General features: G+C 45.8%; 2 protein-coding genes and 1 pseudogene across 8 annotated transcripts; 1 reads left to right on the top strand and 2 right to left on the bottom strand.

Moving 5' to 3' along the window:
* Positions 1–153: 153 nt before the first annotated feature.
* On the bottom strand, positions 154–10560 carry sh2d3cb (SH2 domain containing 3Cb). Of its 2 annotated transcripts, none has more exons than XM_085909219.1 (12): positions 10417–10560; positions 9117–9612; positions 8424–8454; positions 7888–7998; positions 7473–7825; positions 6987–7042; positions 2300–2664; positions 2025–2140; positions 1709–1880; positions 1479–1590; positions 1018–1266; positions 154–975 (listed from the first exon to the last, which is right to left on the bottom strand). In XM_085909219.1, the coding sequence occupies exons 1-12, from the start codon at positions 10433–10435 to the stop codon at positions 830–832; spliced, it is 2226 nt and encodes a 741-aa protein (XP_085765345.1). In that variant the 5' UTR covers positions 10436–10560; the 3' UTR covers positions 154–829. The 2 variants fall into 2 exon arrangements, with proteins under 2 accessions (XP_085765345.1, XP_085765344.1); XM_085909218.1 differs by having other exon boundaries at positions 159–955.
* Positions 3460–6632, top strand: LOC147058377 (UDP-glucuronosyltransferase 2A3 pseudogene; annotated as a pseudogene). The gene is made up of 2 exons (XR_015065811.1): positions 3460–3494; positions 4856–6632. The product of XR_015065811.1 is annotated as a UDP-glucuronosyltransferase 2A3 pseudogene (transcript).
* On the bottom strand, positions 10439–15382 carry p2rx7 (purinergic receptor P2X, ligand-gated ion channel, 7). 5 transcript variants are annotated; one of them, XR_015065810.1, is made up of 14 exons: positions 15145–15382; positions 14473–14620; positions 14125–14196; positions 13980–14052; positions 13806–13902; positions 13425–13505; positions 13205–13340; positions 12891–13027; positions 12737–12827; positions 12599–12664; positions 12339–12443; positions 12158–12265; positions 11149–11292; positions 10439–10586 (listed from the first exon to the last, which is right to left on the bottom strand). XR_015065810.1 is itself a non-coding variant. In XM_085909248.1 (13 exons), the coding sequence occupies exons 1-13, from the start codon at positions 15249–15251 to the stop codon at positions 11493–11495; spliced, it is 1674 nt and encodes a 557-aa protein (XP_085765374.1). In that variant the 5' UTR covers positions 15252–15382; the 3' UTR covers positions 11301–11492. The 5 variants fall into 5 exon arrangements, 2 of the variants coding, with proteins under 2 accessions (XP_085765374.1, XP_085765376.1); XR_015065808.1 differs by lacking the exon at positions 10439–10586 and adding an exon at positions 11363–11945 and having other exon boundaries at positions 11192–11292; XR_015065809.1 differs by lacking the exon at positions 10439–10586 and adding an exon at positions 11440–11945 and having other exon boundaries at positions 11209–11292.
* Positions 15383–15614: the final 232 nt, after the last annotated feature.

Here is a 15614-nt window from a genome sequence, read left to right as displayed (position 1 = left end):
ATAAAAACAGTCACATGACGTACACGTATTTTAAAATTCATCCGATAAGGAAATTTGGTAAAAAAAAAAAAAAAAAAAGAATGTTCATCATTTTTATTCTATGGCTTTTAACTAACCATTGTTTTATTGTGTCCCGAATGTGGTCCACCCTTATCCCCTAATCTCTATATGCAGCACTAAAAATTCTGTTTGGCGATTCGGACAGCCAGCTCAAAAGAAATAAATCAAATGAAAAACAACAGAAAAAACATAGTTCAGGTTTAATACATTTCATCTTGACACACAATACATATATCTGAACGTGTGAGTAGACTTATTAGTAGTTTTTACAATCTCACTCATAATACAAAAAAATTGTTAAATTCACATCCATTTGAAAGTTACTAATGTTCCAGATGTACAAAATAACCCCCCCCCCCTCTGTTCCTCCCACAAAAAGATTTTTAAAACGACCCTTTTGTGTGTTTTGGACAGTTGACAACAGGGTAGTGGAGGTCCTGCCTTCACCTATTTTGATCCATAAATTCATAAAAGTTTGATAATACAAGACTTCTGGAAGTCTCGACTGTTGGGGGAGACAATGCAAGCTTTTTTTTTTTTTTTTCACTTGCAAGCCAGTGTAACGCCAATCTGTGAGCCACTCACTGTGGCGATTACTCACTGTGGACTAAGCCAAAAGTCAAACAACAATGAATAAGACGCCAAACGACAAACCCGCTACCTGTTGCGTGCTAAGCTAATGCTCCACCCTTTGAGGTAACTCAATGTAAATTGATGCTCGTTTTCCCGAGTCAGCACGTTGGAGGCTCCAGCCTTTTGGACAAGGCAGTCAATACTTGGTTGAATTTGGCATAGCGGCGCGCCTGGCTCTCCGTCGCTCCCTTGCTCCCCCATAACAATCGCATCTGGAAGTCTGTGCAGAATACTTGGGAGATGTCCGCCTGCTCCTGGAAGTCTGTAACAGCATATAAACAGCTGATGCCAATATTCTCTAGTGTTATACTAATGTTCTTCTACCTTGTAGTTTGCTGTAGGCATTAGTGGCATAGACAGCTCCGAGCTGGGCGGCGTTCCTCGCGGCTGCCAGGTGAAACATAAGCACATCTACATCAACGCCGGCCTCCGCTGTCTCCCAGGCCTCGGCCCCCAAGACCCACGGGTCCTCCTCCACACCCTGGGGTCCCTCGTTCACAGCTGCGCCCTTCTCCAGAAGACGCAGCAGCGGCAGGACGTGAGGAAAGGTAGTGCCGGACGCAGGGCAACTTTCTGCATCACATATGCACAGTTTTTTTTTTTTTAAACAAATCATGTTTTCAAGGCAGAACATGACTTTTCCAATGTAGCCTTTTGTGAACAAATTGAAAAATATATATTTTTTATTTTTTTTACCAAGTTTTTTTCCCGTGTTTGTAAACCAAAAAGTACAGTGACCGGAGAAGGTTCTAAAATGCAGTGTTGTGAATATTACGATGGTTTACCTCGGCCCTCGTTCAGACTCTTCATGAAGGGCTTGAGAGTTTTCTCATAGAGAACGGCGCCCTCTGTGTGCCGCTGCCGTAATGCCGTCCACGTCTGTTCCAGACGAGTCACCTGATCAGCATAAAAAAAATACATCTTGATTGTGGAACCAGGAGTAACCCTTAACCCTCTAACACTAACCCTAACCCCAAAGTCCTAACCTAAAGCCCCCAAACCAAGTGCAGTTCACCTGCGGCAGCTCCAGTGCTCTCATGACGGCAGCGAATCCATACAAGTTCCCCATGCTGCTCTTGAGCTCGGCGGCGATGGCAATCATTTTGTGCAGAACGTAAGCTCGCTCCTCGGTGGTGCCGGTGCATCCCAACACGTTGACCGCCAACATGGTGGCCATAGTATGCAGCCTGTGTCACGTACATACAACGTAAACAAAAAATTACGCTTGATGTGATGAGGTCATTTTTAGGGATTCTTGAGCTTTTGAACTTTTCTAGCTAGCTAAGTATGGCAAAATCTTCTCAGGTGAGCGTGCGCGATGTGCCACTCGCCTTTCCAGCAGGTCTAATCGGAGCCGCTGTCCGTGCGGCAGCGTGAGAAGCTCCACTCCTGAGCTGACGCCCATCATCCTTTGCACCTCTGGACGCACCTCCAAGATGCGAGCGATCTACCGGAGACAAAAAGTGCAAAGTCATCATCGGATTTTTTTCTTCTTCTGATCAAACTTCAGTATATTTTAATCCTGACAGAACATTTATGTTTTGTTTTTGTTTCTATCAAGCTACCGATCAGCCTAGTGTTCAGTGGCATCTGGTGGTTTCAGTACCGTGCAGTCCCACTTGGTAATGTGTCGGGCAGCCGTCTGGGGGTCCGTCCCAGCCAGGAGTTCCTTCACCCGCTGCAGGATGCCCACTTCCAAGGGCTTGTTCTCCCCAGGCATCAGTGGCGAGCAGTAGCTGTTGGGAGCAAAGGACGATGCCGTCTCCACCACGAGAGGGAGGTCAACGTCTACCGCCCTGGGACCTTCCTCCTCACGGAGCCTCTCCACGAAGCTCTGGGGGCCCGGGTAGAGCTCCGTGTAGCAGCTGCCGTCCGGGTCTGTAGCCTGGATGTCCGGGTGGAGTTTAGGAAGAGCGGGATCCAAACTTATGGAGGGGGATGGTGATGGGGCGGCACTGGTGGACAGATGAGCTGCATGAGGAAGAATGCAAGACAGTTGTGAAGCAATTGCCAGAAAGAGTCGTTGCGTCGACACTTTAATCTGATCTCAGGCTTTATTTCAGAAAAATTGCGTCGAGTTCACCGACCTCTTTTATGGTTTGTTCAGGTCAAAGTGTATCCTCAGATTGCCGACACGTGGGAGAGACCTTCAACTTACGCTACACAAACACGCACACACTCTTTCTGATAACCCTTTCGTGTCATTCGGTTCAATGTTACTCAATTTTTTTCCAGAACGTTTTTTTGGACTGATGCAGAACAATAAACTTTCATTTCAGAAGGATACTTGACTCATCTAGAATTGAACAATAGTCAAATCATTCATGATAAATGTCCAATCGAGAGCACGATTCGAGTCAATCATTGTCCCGACTCAATTTGTGTTTTTCTGAGATTCAAATCGATTCAGAAAATGTTTTTGCTCATCTAGAACTATCGTTATATTACAACTGTATTTAAGAGCAATACATGAGGTGTACCTACAGATTTGACTCAGGTTCACATTGCACTTTCCGTTCTAGTTCTGATTTGATTCGAGAGAGTTAGCCGACTCCTCCAGAATGATAGGACTCTTTTGTTTGATTTGAAAAAGTCCATTTAAATTTTGACCGCTCTTGGGAAAAATGTCCACGAGAAACTAGCCCATGCCAGGTCATTACGGTAATTAGACAACGCCCTTATGTAATCCACGTCATGTGGCCATGACAGAAAATGAAGCCGCCGAGTCCACCTCCTGCTGGCAGCGTCCAGTCAATCGTCAGAGTCCGTCCTGTGCACGCACACTCGCTCGCTCGCTCTCGGTAAGTCAAACGATCCTTTTGACGCACGGCACTTCAAAGGAAGGAAGGCTATGGTTTCCAGATGTTTCCGTCTTTCTTCCAGTTTAGCGTGAAAGGTTTTTGGTGCTGTTTGTTGGGTAGAAAATGGACCAAACCGATGTTTTTGTCAGGATACAATTGTTTTTGTGTGTGTGTGTTCAAGTCAGTGATGACAAGCAAGCTGTGTGTGACTCTGGAAAAGAATCTAACACAATCTGTTTTGCATTGACATAAAAAGAAAAGAGAATTTTTTCCAAGGCCAATCTGATGTGCTTGTAAAGCTTCCACGACCTAGATTAGAATTTAAGGTTATAACATTTTGAATTACTCACTCTTTGATATCCACCTTATATGTTTTCTTTATGAATTAGGGATTTTCTTTAAATATAAAATATTCTTGTCTCTTTCATCTTCACAATTGTAATTTTTCTCAATTATTATTTTTTTTGTCCATTCAACTTCTGTATGGATGATTAGTATTTTAATATTTTACTGTTTTAGTTTTTATTTACAATGTTAATATATATTTATGCATATATGTATTTCTTTATTTTTTAAGTAATTATCTTGTGTTTTGTATATCTTTGATATTCTATCTGATTACATTTTTTATTTTTTTATTTTACTGATTTGTAAATACTTTTTAAAAAAAATTCGTACTTTAGTTTACGACATCACTCGACGGCTCCCTGACCTTCACAGCCGGTAAAGGGTTCCTCTCGGGGCCTCGATAAAGAGTTAAGTGTTAGGCTTTGTGCTGTGCTGTAACGTGAGAGGAGGAGCATGAAAAGAAAAACAACTCGGACAAGCCTTGTGGGATTGCGTGCCCTACAACTCCCACCCAGTGTTGTCATTGCGCAATCAGGAAGCACGTTATGCAAGTAGAGGACAAGGAATTATAGCAGCATCTGTGCGTGTGCATGTGTGTGAACACGGCTCGTGACGTTGGCTCCGGTTAACTACACATCTCTACTGAAGTCAACTTTACCAAACCGTACCGGACGGCAATGCACCGAACTGTAATGACGCAACGTCACTGAACGAAACCATACTGAAACTGAATGAGTGAACAAACCGAATCAAAGTGAAAGACACCAATCATACCAAACCGTATCGCCCACAATCAGGACAAACTCTTCGGAATCAAATCAAAGTCAACTGCACACAAACCTCCCAAAAGCATATCGAATTGTATCCTAGCGAATTATAACAAACCGTAGTGAGTCGAATCATACTGAACCATACGGACTGACTTGGCATTTTGTTTGTCTCTGTTTTCCAAGAAGCGGCACTGCTAACCCACAAATGTAATTGAATTGAATCTGGACATCCTCTCCACATAGTCGGGCCTGAGACATGACACTGCTGACTCTGGCGGCGCTGCTTTGCGCAATTGTCGGCGGAGCTGCGGGCGGCAAGATCCTGGTCTTCCCCATCGACGGCAGTCACTGGATCAACATGAAGGTTCTGATCGAGGAGCTTCACGCCCGGGGTCACGACATCACCGTGCTGCGAACCTACGACAGCTGGTACATCAAACCCGAGTCGCACCTCTACAAGACCATCACTCTGCATTTCCCCGGGGGCTTCGATGAGGTCAGCTTCGGCTCTTTTGTCACCCGGATGCTCCACTTGCGGCGGGCCGGTGCCTCCCTATGGAAGCAGCTGGCGCTAGAATACGAGCTGGTCAATCAGTTCTCCAACCTAAACCAGCAAACAGTGGACATGATGGCTAAGATATTTGAGGACCGGGAGATGATGCGGAACCTACAGGAAGCCAACTACGAGGTGGTTCTTGCTGACCCGGCGATAGGTGGCGGTGTCCTCCTGGCTCACCGTCTGGGTCTCCCCCTGGTGTTGAACGTCCGCTGGACCGTTCAGGGTGAGGCGCATCTGGCCATCGCGCCCTCGCCCTTATCTTACGTCCCCATACCGGGAGCCAAGTTGACAGATAAGATGACATTTGTCCAGCGTCTGCAGAACGTCATGTACTACTTGTTCACACGGTGGCAGATTTGGTACGTGTCGGACGCCACCTACAAACCCTTTGTCCGCCGATACTTTGGCCCGGATATGCACTACATGGAGCTCTTCCAGTCGGCGGACATCTGGCTGATGAGGAACGACTTCACCTTTGAGTTCCCGCGGCCCACCATGCCCAACGTGGTCTACATGTCTGGCTTCCAGTGCAAGCCGGCCCGGCCGCTCCCTGCCGAGCTGGAGGACTTTGTGCAGAGTTCCGGGGAGCACGGGGTAGTAGTGATGACTCTCGGGACCCTCGTGGCAGACCTCCCAGAAGACATCACTGACGGAATTGCCGCCGCCTTTGCCCAGCTCCCCCAGAAGGTGATCTGGAGGCACCAGGGTAAGCGTCCATCGACCCTGGGAAACAACACGCTGCTCCTGAACTGGCTCCCCCAGAATGATCTCCTAGGCCACGCTAAAACCCGGGTTTTTGTCGCGCATGGCGGCACCAACGGCATCCAGGAGGCTATCTACCACGGCGTCCCCCTGGTGGGCCTCCCGCTCATGTTTGACCAGCACGACAACTTATTCCGGATGGAGGCCAGGGGAGTCGCCAAGGTGCTGGACATCGCCACGGTCAACCGGGAGAACTTCCTAGAGGCGCTCCAAGCGGTTCTGCATCAGCCGTCCTACGACGACAAGATGCGGCGCCTGTCAGCTCTGCACCGCGACCAGCCCATCCCCGCTCTGAGCCGCGCCGTCTTCTGGATCGAGTTTGTCATGAGGCACAAAGGGGCGCCGCACCTGAGGACCGATTCCTACAAGATGTCCACCATAGAGTACCACTGCCTGGACGTAGCGGCCTTCCTGATGGCCATGGCCTTAACCGTGGCCACCATCTGTGGGATGCTGTTTAAATTCCTGTACCGATGTTTGTTTTACCAAAGCAAGTTGAAAAAAGAATGACGTCCTCCCTCTGTTTTATCTCTGAACTCTCATATACAGTACAGTACATTTTTTCATTTGTCATCTGGGTCATTTTTACTCCTGCTTTCCTCCCAAAAAGTCATGTCATTAAAACAAAAAGTTGAACTCTGATAGTCAAATATAAGTTGTGAACGAAAAAAAAAAATCCATTAAAACGTTTTTTTAAATCCTTGCTTAGATCAATGCTTGGTTTTTTTCCCTATTATTTAAAAATCAATTATTGCTTGTTCCTGAAGTTTAGAAATTAATTTTTTGGAATTTATGTTTAGAATGTCAAAATAGAAATAGTCATATCACAAAGCGTAAACACTTAAATATTTTTTAAGACGAAATTGTCCATGCCCTTTTTGGATCTTTTTTTTCTATCTGAGTGATGGTGTAATTATTTCACAATTTGTTTCATAACGAATACTAATTTAAAGACGCACCGGGTGCGTTGACCATGAGTATTTTTTGGGTATACCAAAGAAATAAAGGGTTAACTTCATAAGTGGATCGATTGAGAAATAATAGGATACTCACGGATGTCATCAGCGGGATAAGAGAGCGCAGGTTGTCGGGGGTGCAAAGACGGGGCGCTGCGTGCAGAGAGAAAACAGAATGATGTTAGCGATGTACATATTTGGCCATTTCTCGTAAATGACCAGAGCGAACAAAAAATGGTCACCTCAATCTAAAATGGCTGATCTCCTGTGTTGTGGATCCGTTATGAAAGGTGTGCTTACCAAATTGCACGTCGCTAAGTGAAATTGCTAAGGGGGCGGGAATTGAAAAAGACACAGTATGTTCGAGTTGACCCAATTGACCCCGAAAGGTCCATTTCAAGATTTTGTGGATCTACTCATTATAGATATTCTTAGCAAATGCTTCAAGGACTGAATTTTCAAATCATTTTTATGGTTGAATTGAGGATCATTTGAGCCCAAAATGCTTCTTTGGAGCCAAAACGGCCATCTTGTTTCCCGTGTCTTTTTAGACGTGCCTTATTGAAGTGACCAAATTGCCAACCTTTTGGAGCAGACCTCCTCCGCCAGGCTCGGGGTCGGCTGACATGGCGGCAAACCAATCGTCGTTTCCGGGTAGCGCACCGGCAGTGTCCTGCTGACCGGCCGCTGGATCCTGGCGGCGCTCCGGCGGGTTAGCGGCGCACCGCTGCTCGCGTAGAAGCGCACTAGGGCGGGCATCGAGTCAAAAGATTCCTGGTCCAGGCTGTAAAGGAGCCCGCAGTGCACTGCCGTGCTCCGGACGGGGAAGTGATTGGTCTTCTGGTCCCAGCGGGTTGTCAGGACAAAATCGGCCGGGTTGGACTCGGAGTCCCGGATGAGGAAGTCCCCCTGGTTCAGCACCAGGGCCTCGGAAACCTGAAGACACCAGCCTGTTACTATTCGCGTCTTGAAATGCGGAGACGCCGTGCGCGTCTTACCTGTCGGGTGATTGATCCATGGTACCAAGCGTGGCTCCTCAGGTTAGCGGCGCTCAGTTTCTGTTCCTCCTGCAGCTGCTTCTCCTGCCAGAACTTCTCGTCCTGGGAGAACTTGAAGAACATCACAGTGAGTGACCGAGATAGAATCGAGAGAAGCGACCCGCCGTTGGCATCCGCATTGAGGGTCGGGTAGGGGGTGGGGATGCCAATGAAGGACACAATAGGCACAGCTACCAGATTGGAGTCTTGGCCTGGTCGCTACGGCAACGTCATTGAGGAAAGAGGACATCACTCAGGGAGGCTATTGTAGCCTTACACACTTATACACACACACACACACACACACACACACACACTGTAGGGTTGTTCTCATGCCAAAAATCCTGCTGTGCTGTGACGTAATATTCTTCAGCCTGCTCCCGTGTGTGTGTGTGTGTGTGTGTGTGTGTGTGTGTGTGTGTGTGTGTGTGTGTGTGTATGTTACTGTGTGTGCCACTGCTACCACCGTCCAAGTCAAGAAGTGAGATGAATCTCACCTTCACGTATTCGCCACAGCCGTCCATTGGACTGGAAAAAAAGAATTTATTGGGTCACTATGGTTAAAAAAAATATGTACTGTCTGCAAAAACTGCAATCAGTATGTCACGCATGTTCCTTAGTGATTTAACGATTTCCTCCAGGCAGCATCTAACACAGGAAGTCCCCCAAGTAGCATCCATTTTAGTGCACTTCCTGATTCTTACGACACACACGCACACACGCACGCGCACACACACATGCGCGCATACACACACGCACACACACAGCTGTGCTCCCATGGTAACAACAGATGTAAAGTCCATGAGAAAGGGTTTATTTATCTATTTATGTAATAGAGTTGATAAAAATATTAAATATAAGGTTTTTATTCAATTTATATTTAACTTATTTGTTCAACAGATTGGTAATCATAAAAGTTAGTTAGTTAGTTAGTTAGTTAGTTAGTTAGTTAGTTAGTTAGTTAGTTAGTTAGTTAGTTAGTTAGTTATTTGTTTTGTGAATTACATTACTAATTTATTCTTACAGTTTGCGTTGGAGAACTTTCCGAACTGAGTTCATGAGTTTTCAGTGATTGATTTGGTGAGTTATTTCGTGACCTTGTAAGTTAGTTCTCGACGGAACGACTAAGCGCGTGCATCAGAAAAGGCTCCAATGTTTATCGGACAAAATAGTAAGAATAAAATGTTCACCTGTGCAAGTGTTCCACTTCTTGTGAGTTCTTTGTGGTTTCCTGGCTGCTTACAGCGTCCATGTGCACGTAAATGTCTTGAGAGACCGGAATATTTTTGGAAACCTCCAATGGAGCCAAATTAGCTTTGGACACATCGCGGCCAGCCGGAGCTCCTTTGGACACGTCTTGTACGTGCTCGGCCGGAGCACGGCTGGACTGCTCCACAGTGTGGAGACTGAGGCTGGAAAGAGCGCCGAGCAGCGGGGAGTCCCGCACATGCTCTTCTGTCTCCCCCTCCTCCGTGTTCATCCTGCTGGGTTGCCTGTCTCTGCGAGGTACCGTTCCCACGTGGGTGTACATGGCACTGGAGCGGACGTAGCCGCGCGGCTGGGGGCCGGTCCCTGTGTCGTCAGCCGGCCAGATCCTGCTCCCGTCCTGCGGCGGGGCGGAGGCCTTGCGTCGGGAGCTCGGGCGGCGGAGGGAGAGGGTGGCCAGGCTCCCGAACCAGCTGGGGGCTACCGTGCGGGGAAAAAAAATAGCTTAATTCATTTATATTTGGAGGTGGCTCCTACTGTTTTTACTACTGCCCTAAGACTACTGGGATAGACTTCCTCGTGACGATTGGCGCTACGGGAGATGAATGAATGATTTCAATTGTGCAAGGTGGCAGATGTGATGAAAACTGGTGAGAGAGCAACTACATCAGCCATGTGACATGTCCTGGGTACTGAATGCGTATTTGGACCCTTTTGATTGGCTAGAACTTATTTCCAATCATTTGTTGATTGCTATCGTGGAGTTAACAACTGTATGACAAGTATATTTCAATCAAATGTTTGTAAATAAAATTGTGGGTGCAAATTAAGTCAAAAATGTTTTGAACGCACATTAAAACAGCTAGTGGACAACGATATGGATGATCGTGTTCATAATCACATGCATGTTTAAGTCATTTTGGCGAGGACGAGCTTTTTGAGATGGAAATGAATGATTTCAGTGATGCCTGGTTGGTATAAAGAAAATAAAAAAATAAATGAAGACATCAGCACTGACCGTTTGTCCATTCAAGCTACACAACACTACCACTGTGCGACGCTTATAATGACCCACTAATCCTTTTAGACGAGCAAACACACACTTACTAGTGACTGACATCACTTAACAAAAAAGGTCTGTTTTGTCGACAGAGGCAAGTCGAAGCCGCTTGTTTATCTCAACACGCGTGCGTGCACACACAACACAGAGTAGAAATGAACATGTAAATGCATCATTTAGAAATAACGTTCATGATTATAAAAGTCATTTTTAGGGGAACTTACAGTGTTTGTGTCTCTTCATGCCAGCTTGTGTTCACACCAAACTGTTTCTTCATCCACTGACACTTGCACACGCGTGCACACACAGAATGAGTCTACTTCCTGTCATGCAGCCCCTTGAGTTTGATTTGTAGGTGTAATGAGGTGACGGGCGGTACTTGTGCTTCACTTTACTAGGAAACACACACACACACATGCACACACACATGCACACAAGGGAGGAGCTGTCAGTCTTACAACACTTCCTGTCCTGTCAACATCTCCTGGAAGAAAGTGAACTGATATGACGAGGCAGTCACACAATTAGGCTGTTCAGTATCTTCTGTAGTATATATTTACAATAGTACATGTGGCCAAGTATATAGCTGTTGCATTATACAAAAGTGTGTATATAGTTGCGTATAATAAAACACAATAGCCTACCACTGTACGTAGTTGTAGATGTACCATTAAGTTTATGTATTTATGAATAAAGTGGAGTGTTTGGAACTACTTTCCTGTGCGGACCGATACATCTCAGCGCAGTTTATGTTGTATACGCATATGTGTTGTGCTTTGTTCGGCCACTGTTCATTAAAAAGTACATACGGACTCTCATTCAATTCGGTTTTTGATAAGAAACAGCATAAATTTATGATTATAATTTTAACAATTTTCTGTGTTGAATAATATGAACATTCCAAGTTCAGTCAAGGGTCTTCCGGCCAAGTCGTTTGATGCTGGGTGATCAGGTACCTGATGTAAAATGTTCTCCCCCTTGCAGACACTGCCATGACGACTGAGGGCATCTTTCTTTTTCCACAGTTATGGTCCTTGCAGGAGGGCAAGATGTTAAGATCAGGGGATGTCGAGAATAAACAATCAATTGAAACTCTTCAGCTGGGGGGGGAAAAAAAAAAACACAATTTAGAAAATATTTTCTTTTTATTGAAATGCTAGTATTCTTAACTCTGAATGTTGGTCAGCGAATTTGATCAAATGTTAACGTTTGTCTCAAGTTTCAAACATATACGACGTGATCCATACAAAATGTGCTGTTGAGCTGGTATATTGGACTGTTGACACAAAGTCCTCCTCAGTCACATTTCCACTTGGTTAGCCAAGTTAAATCCGCCGTATTGTCCATCCGGACTAGGGAAGGCCTCCCTGATCCTTATCACGCAGCAGCGTGGAATGGCAGGGTGGGTGTCGGCCGGCGGGACCCCCAACCTCCACGCCACGTATTGGCGGTAAGCGCAGCGGCGTAGTGCGGCGGCACTGGGTGGCGTCTGAGCGAGGGGTTCTCGATAGAGGAGCAGCGCCTCCAGCAAGGTGCGCTGGAGTAAGAGCTTGTCAAACAGCGCCGACTCGGCCACGCAGTCGCCCTGGCTGCTGTGCCGGCAGCACAGCTCCTCCTGCGGGAAGGGCGAGGCGCTGCAGCCGCCGCACATACACCAATTTGGAGGATGGGCGCAGTGTTTGGGGAAGGGAGGAGGGGAGGACTGAGGGTCAGTTAGAAGGCAAACAGTGGCGGTCATGTGCCCGACGTCCTCCTGGTAGGACAAAGACGGGAAATCAGAGGAGAAATTGTGTTGAAAGAAAAACACCATCGATACCAGGAGCAAACCAGTCGATACCTAGTGCGAATACGATATGTTGATACCGCACGATATCTGCTACATTGATATTAAATGCAAGCAACACGTGTTTCCAACATGTGATACCGGGTTGGGACGTGATTAATATTCGATGATTTTTAATTTACCCGTCGCGCCTGAACACGAATGGTCTTGACGTCCTGTAAGCGTTTCTTATGAGACATTTTCACCAAACGAATGTCGTCCTCGTCCACGTACGACACGCACAGGATGCACTGAAACGCACGAGAATCGGTAAAACTGAACAGTATACTGCTTTAAATGTCACATGACACGAGCATGTCAAACCTCCTTTTTGTCCGGGATGGACTCCACTTTTCTCTCGGAGTAGTTCCGTCCCGCCTCGGCCACGCAGCAGCTACTTCTGATCACCCAGTCCATCAAAACTGTCGTCTGCAAGTACAGGTGATGGACAAAGTTGGAAGAAACATCATCAAACTAGAAGCGGTTCATGTCGCCGCCTGACGTCATCCGAGTTGCATTAAAATAATTGACTGAATACACCTAGGGAAAATCAATCGATAATTATCGATACCGAGGGGTCCTACCATAGCGTAGTAGGACAAGGTTGAACCAATGTAGAGGATAAGCTGAATGACGCTGAACTTTCCCGCCTGGAAGAAAAATGTACCTGATAAAAATGATTAAATAAATCGTTTCATATGAGTAATAACAACAATTGCCACCTGTCCGAAAACCATGATGTCAAAGCGGATGCCGTAAGCTTTGTAAAGAGTCCTCTCTTCCACGCCATTCACCGGCTTGTACCTTGCAAACCTGACATTCATTTGACAAACATGAATCATCAGGTTCGGGAATATTCGACTCTTGAAATGGTACCTAAAGCTAAAGCCAGGGTAGAGGGTCTTGTTGCTTTCCTTCTGGTCTAGACGTCGGAAGGAGTAGGCAGGTAGGCAGTGTCTGGTCAGATGGTCCAAATTGCAGTCCCATTTAATTTGGATGCCTATCACGCCCCCCTGTGGACCCCGATGAGCAAGTCAGTTGGCTGGCAACACTTGGTTGATAGCAAGTGAGCCCGGCCGGGTGACTATTATTGATAATGCTAGGTGCAAAATGTTAGCATGTCGGTACCAGATGCAAATGTGTTGCGGCAAGCGTCGACACAGAATGTTACCAGCGATCCTCTTTTGTACCTCCACCGCCAAGGTTGAAAAGTTTTCCCCGGCTCGGTTGACGATGTCTCCCAGGGTGAAAATTGGACACAAAGAGTCATTCGCCCGCTGACATCCACGCAGGTAGGATGCATTCATCTCAGGTAAGATGTTCCTCCTACCAGGTAGACCACAACATACATGAAACCAGCAGACTACAGCATTCCCGTTTGATGGAGAAAAATATGCGTTAAAATATCACCTGATGAAGTTGAAGGCAGGGAATCGTATATTATTTTTGATAAGGACTGTGAACTTCTCAGCAGACGCCAGCAGAGCAGGCCTGCGCGGACACACCCGCACCTTTGTTTGCATGATACCTAGCATTTAGCATGAAAAGCTAAATGTTTACTAGCGTGCACAATTAGCAAGCTAGCCCACACAATACCTGCTTTGTTTGTTTAGTATGTTAGCAAGCACTTATTTACATCTTTACATTGTCCATTTGGCAAACTAGCCTGCACGTTTACTATTGACCTATATGCTCACTGACCTAGCTAGCCTACATGTAGTGCAGTGTACACTGGTCATTTTAACATTAAACAGTGCTTACTGACAAGAAGTAGAAGCGGCCCGCGTGTACCTTGGCGGCTTGCTTTTAGCTTCAACAGGGCACCAAGCCGCTACCTCACACGTTCTCTCCAATGCGTCGAACTTGATGCACAAGCCCGTCTGTATCCCTGGGCGAGGTCGAAAGGTGAACATTTGATAGCGTCCACTTTTTATGGTGTGGCATGAACGAGTAAATGCAAAATACCATGGCTGTGCTGGTCCCAGGCCCCTTGCTTGCAGTCGTTGGGATGTTGGCACCGCCGGCCACTAGAAGGTGGCTGAGAGTCAAAATATCAAAATATTTATTTTAAGATGAGTCGCCATGACAACACATCATTATGATGAGGTACCTCAGCGCATCTTCCTTGCTTCTGGTGCTTGGTCACAATCATGTTGGTGACCACAAAGAAAGAGTTCTTGTCCTAAGATGACAACAGAGTAACGACACAAATGCGGAAAACAATGAAGTATGTGTTCAAAAATGTTACGCAGAGGAGGCGCGCAAGAATTCATTTGAAAGTTCAGTCCCCCGCAAAGCCAGTTTGACTTAGCAATATGAAATTTGGTAGGCCTGTCTATTATTTGGTTAAAGGTATCACAGAGACCCACCAAAAAAATAAATAAAAGCATCAAGAACCCATGACCAAGTCCAAATTAACACGGGCAACAACGTTCAAACGTTTGGGGGGATCTCTGACCTGCAAGGAGCCACTAAAGTCCGCCTCGTCCCAGATGACGGCCCCCTCACTGGGCAACTGCATGTGTGACACGCCCTTCACCTTGGCGGTCACAGAGCTGACCACCTGATCAAATTGTTGGTACTTCCTGTTCCACAACATCAACAGGCTAACAAGAAAAACAACACTTATTACACACACATATTACCCACAAATGAGCATGCTACCACATCTGCCCATTTAGCATGTCTAATATATAATATTGTATTTTCATTTTGCATGCTAGCTCACACATTTGACCCATTTAGCATTGTAATCTGTTGAGTCTTTCCAGCTTGCTCGCTTCTATATGACCATTTTGTAAGATAGCCTGCACATTTTGTCCATTTAGCTATTGTATGCATTCACATATTTCATAAAATAATGCATTTCATTAAAGACAAAAGAAATCAAAATATGAATGCATAGTACAAAATTAAAAATAAGTAAATCGGGACACGATAATTATTGACTTTATGAAGTCATAAAGATGCACGTGTTGGGGAAAAAAAAGTGATAGTTTTGTTCCCACGTGACGCCAACCAAATTTCAAAACATACGTTGAAAATGTTTCTATCAAATATGACTAAATAATATTCACGATGATCATTTTTTTTAATTAAGTAGGCTCAAAAGAGGATAGTGCGACGTCACCATATGAAAAGCAGCACCGTTGCGTTCAGGGTCCACTTGAGCGTGCCCAGCGGGACGCTGTGGATGCGGACCAGCTTGGTAGTCTCGTAGCTGCACAGCGTGACCATCTTGCCGTTGATACCAACGTTCTTAGACCAGAACTCGAATTTTTAGGCGTACGCCAGATTTCTTCCGCTCTGCGGTGTTGTGGCTTGAGGCAGGTCACGTGGTCACGTTTGATTGACAAACTGCAGCTGTGAAAAATGTATAACATTTTTTGTTCTGTTTTTTTTTTGTGTGTACAAGACCTCAACATAATTAGCTACTTTATGAAGTCATAAAGATATGCTAAATGCACATGTTGAAAAAAATCTAAGTGAAAGTTTTGTTCCCACGTGACGCCAACCAGTCAAAAATTCAAAACATAAAGTGTAGCTGTCACGTGGCCTCGTTTTATCGACAAACTTGATCATTTTGGTTTTTTTCAATCC

Source organism: Syngnathus leptorhynchus, chromosome 4 (assembly GCF_054491065.1).
Source record: "Syngnathus leptorhynchus isolate UIUO chromosome 4, UIUO_Slep, whole genome shotgun sequence".
NCBI lineage: Eukaryota > Metazoa > Chordata > Actinopteri > Syngnathiformes > Syngnathidae > Syngnathus > Syngnathus leptorhynchus.
The sequence above is the reverse complement of the archived record's forward strand: the minus strand, read 5'-3'. Positions and strand labels throughout refer to the sequence as shown.

Coding starts and splice junctions, on each gene's coding strand:
- sh2d3cb (XM_085909218.1), bottom strand. Junction 8,455..9,116: donor GAAGTGGAACACTTGCACAG/GTGAACATTTTA, acceptor CTTTTTTTCCAG/TCCAATGGACGGCTGTGGCG. Junction 7,999..8,423: donor GCTGTGGCGAATACGTGAAG/GTGAGATTCATC, acceptor ATGTTCTTCAAG/TTCTCCCAGGACGAGAAGTT.
- p2rx7 (XM_085909248.1), bottom strand. CDS start 15,251: ATGGTCACGCTGTGCAGCTACGAGACTACCAAGCTGGTCCGCATCCAC. Junction 13,341..13,424: donor CCTGCCTTCAACTTCATCAG/GTGATATTTTAA, acceptor TCTACCTGGTAG/GAGGAACATCTTACCTGAGA. Junction 11,946..12,157: donor TTCGTGTTCAGGCGCGACGG/GTAAATTAAAAA, acceptor TTGTCCTACCAG/GAGGACGTCGGGCACATGAC.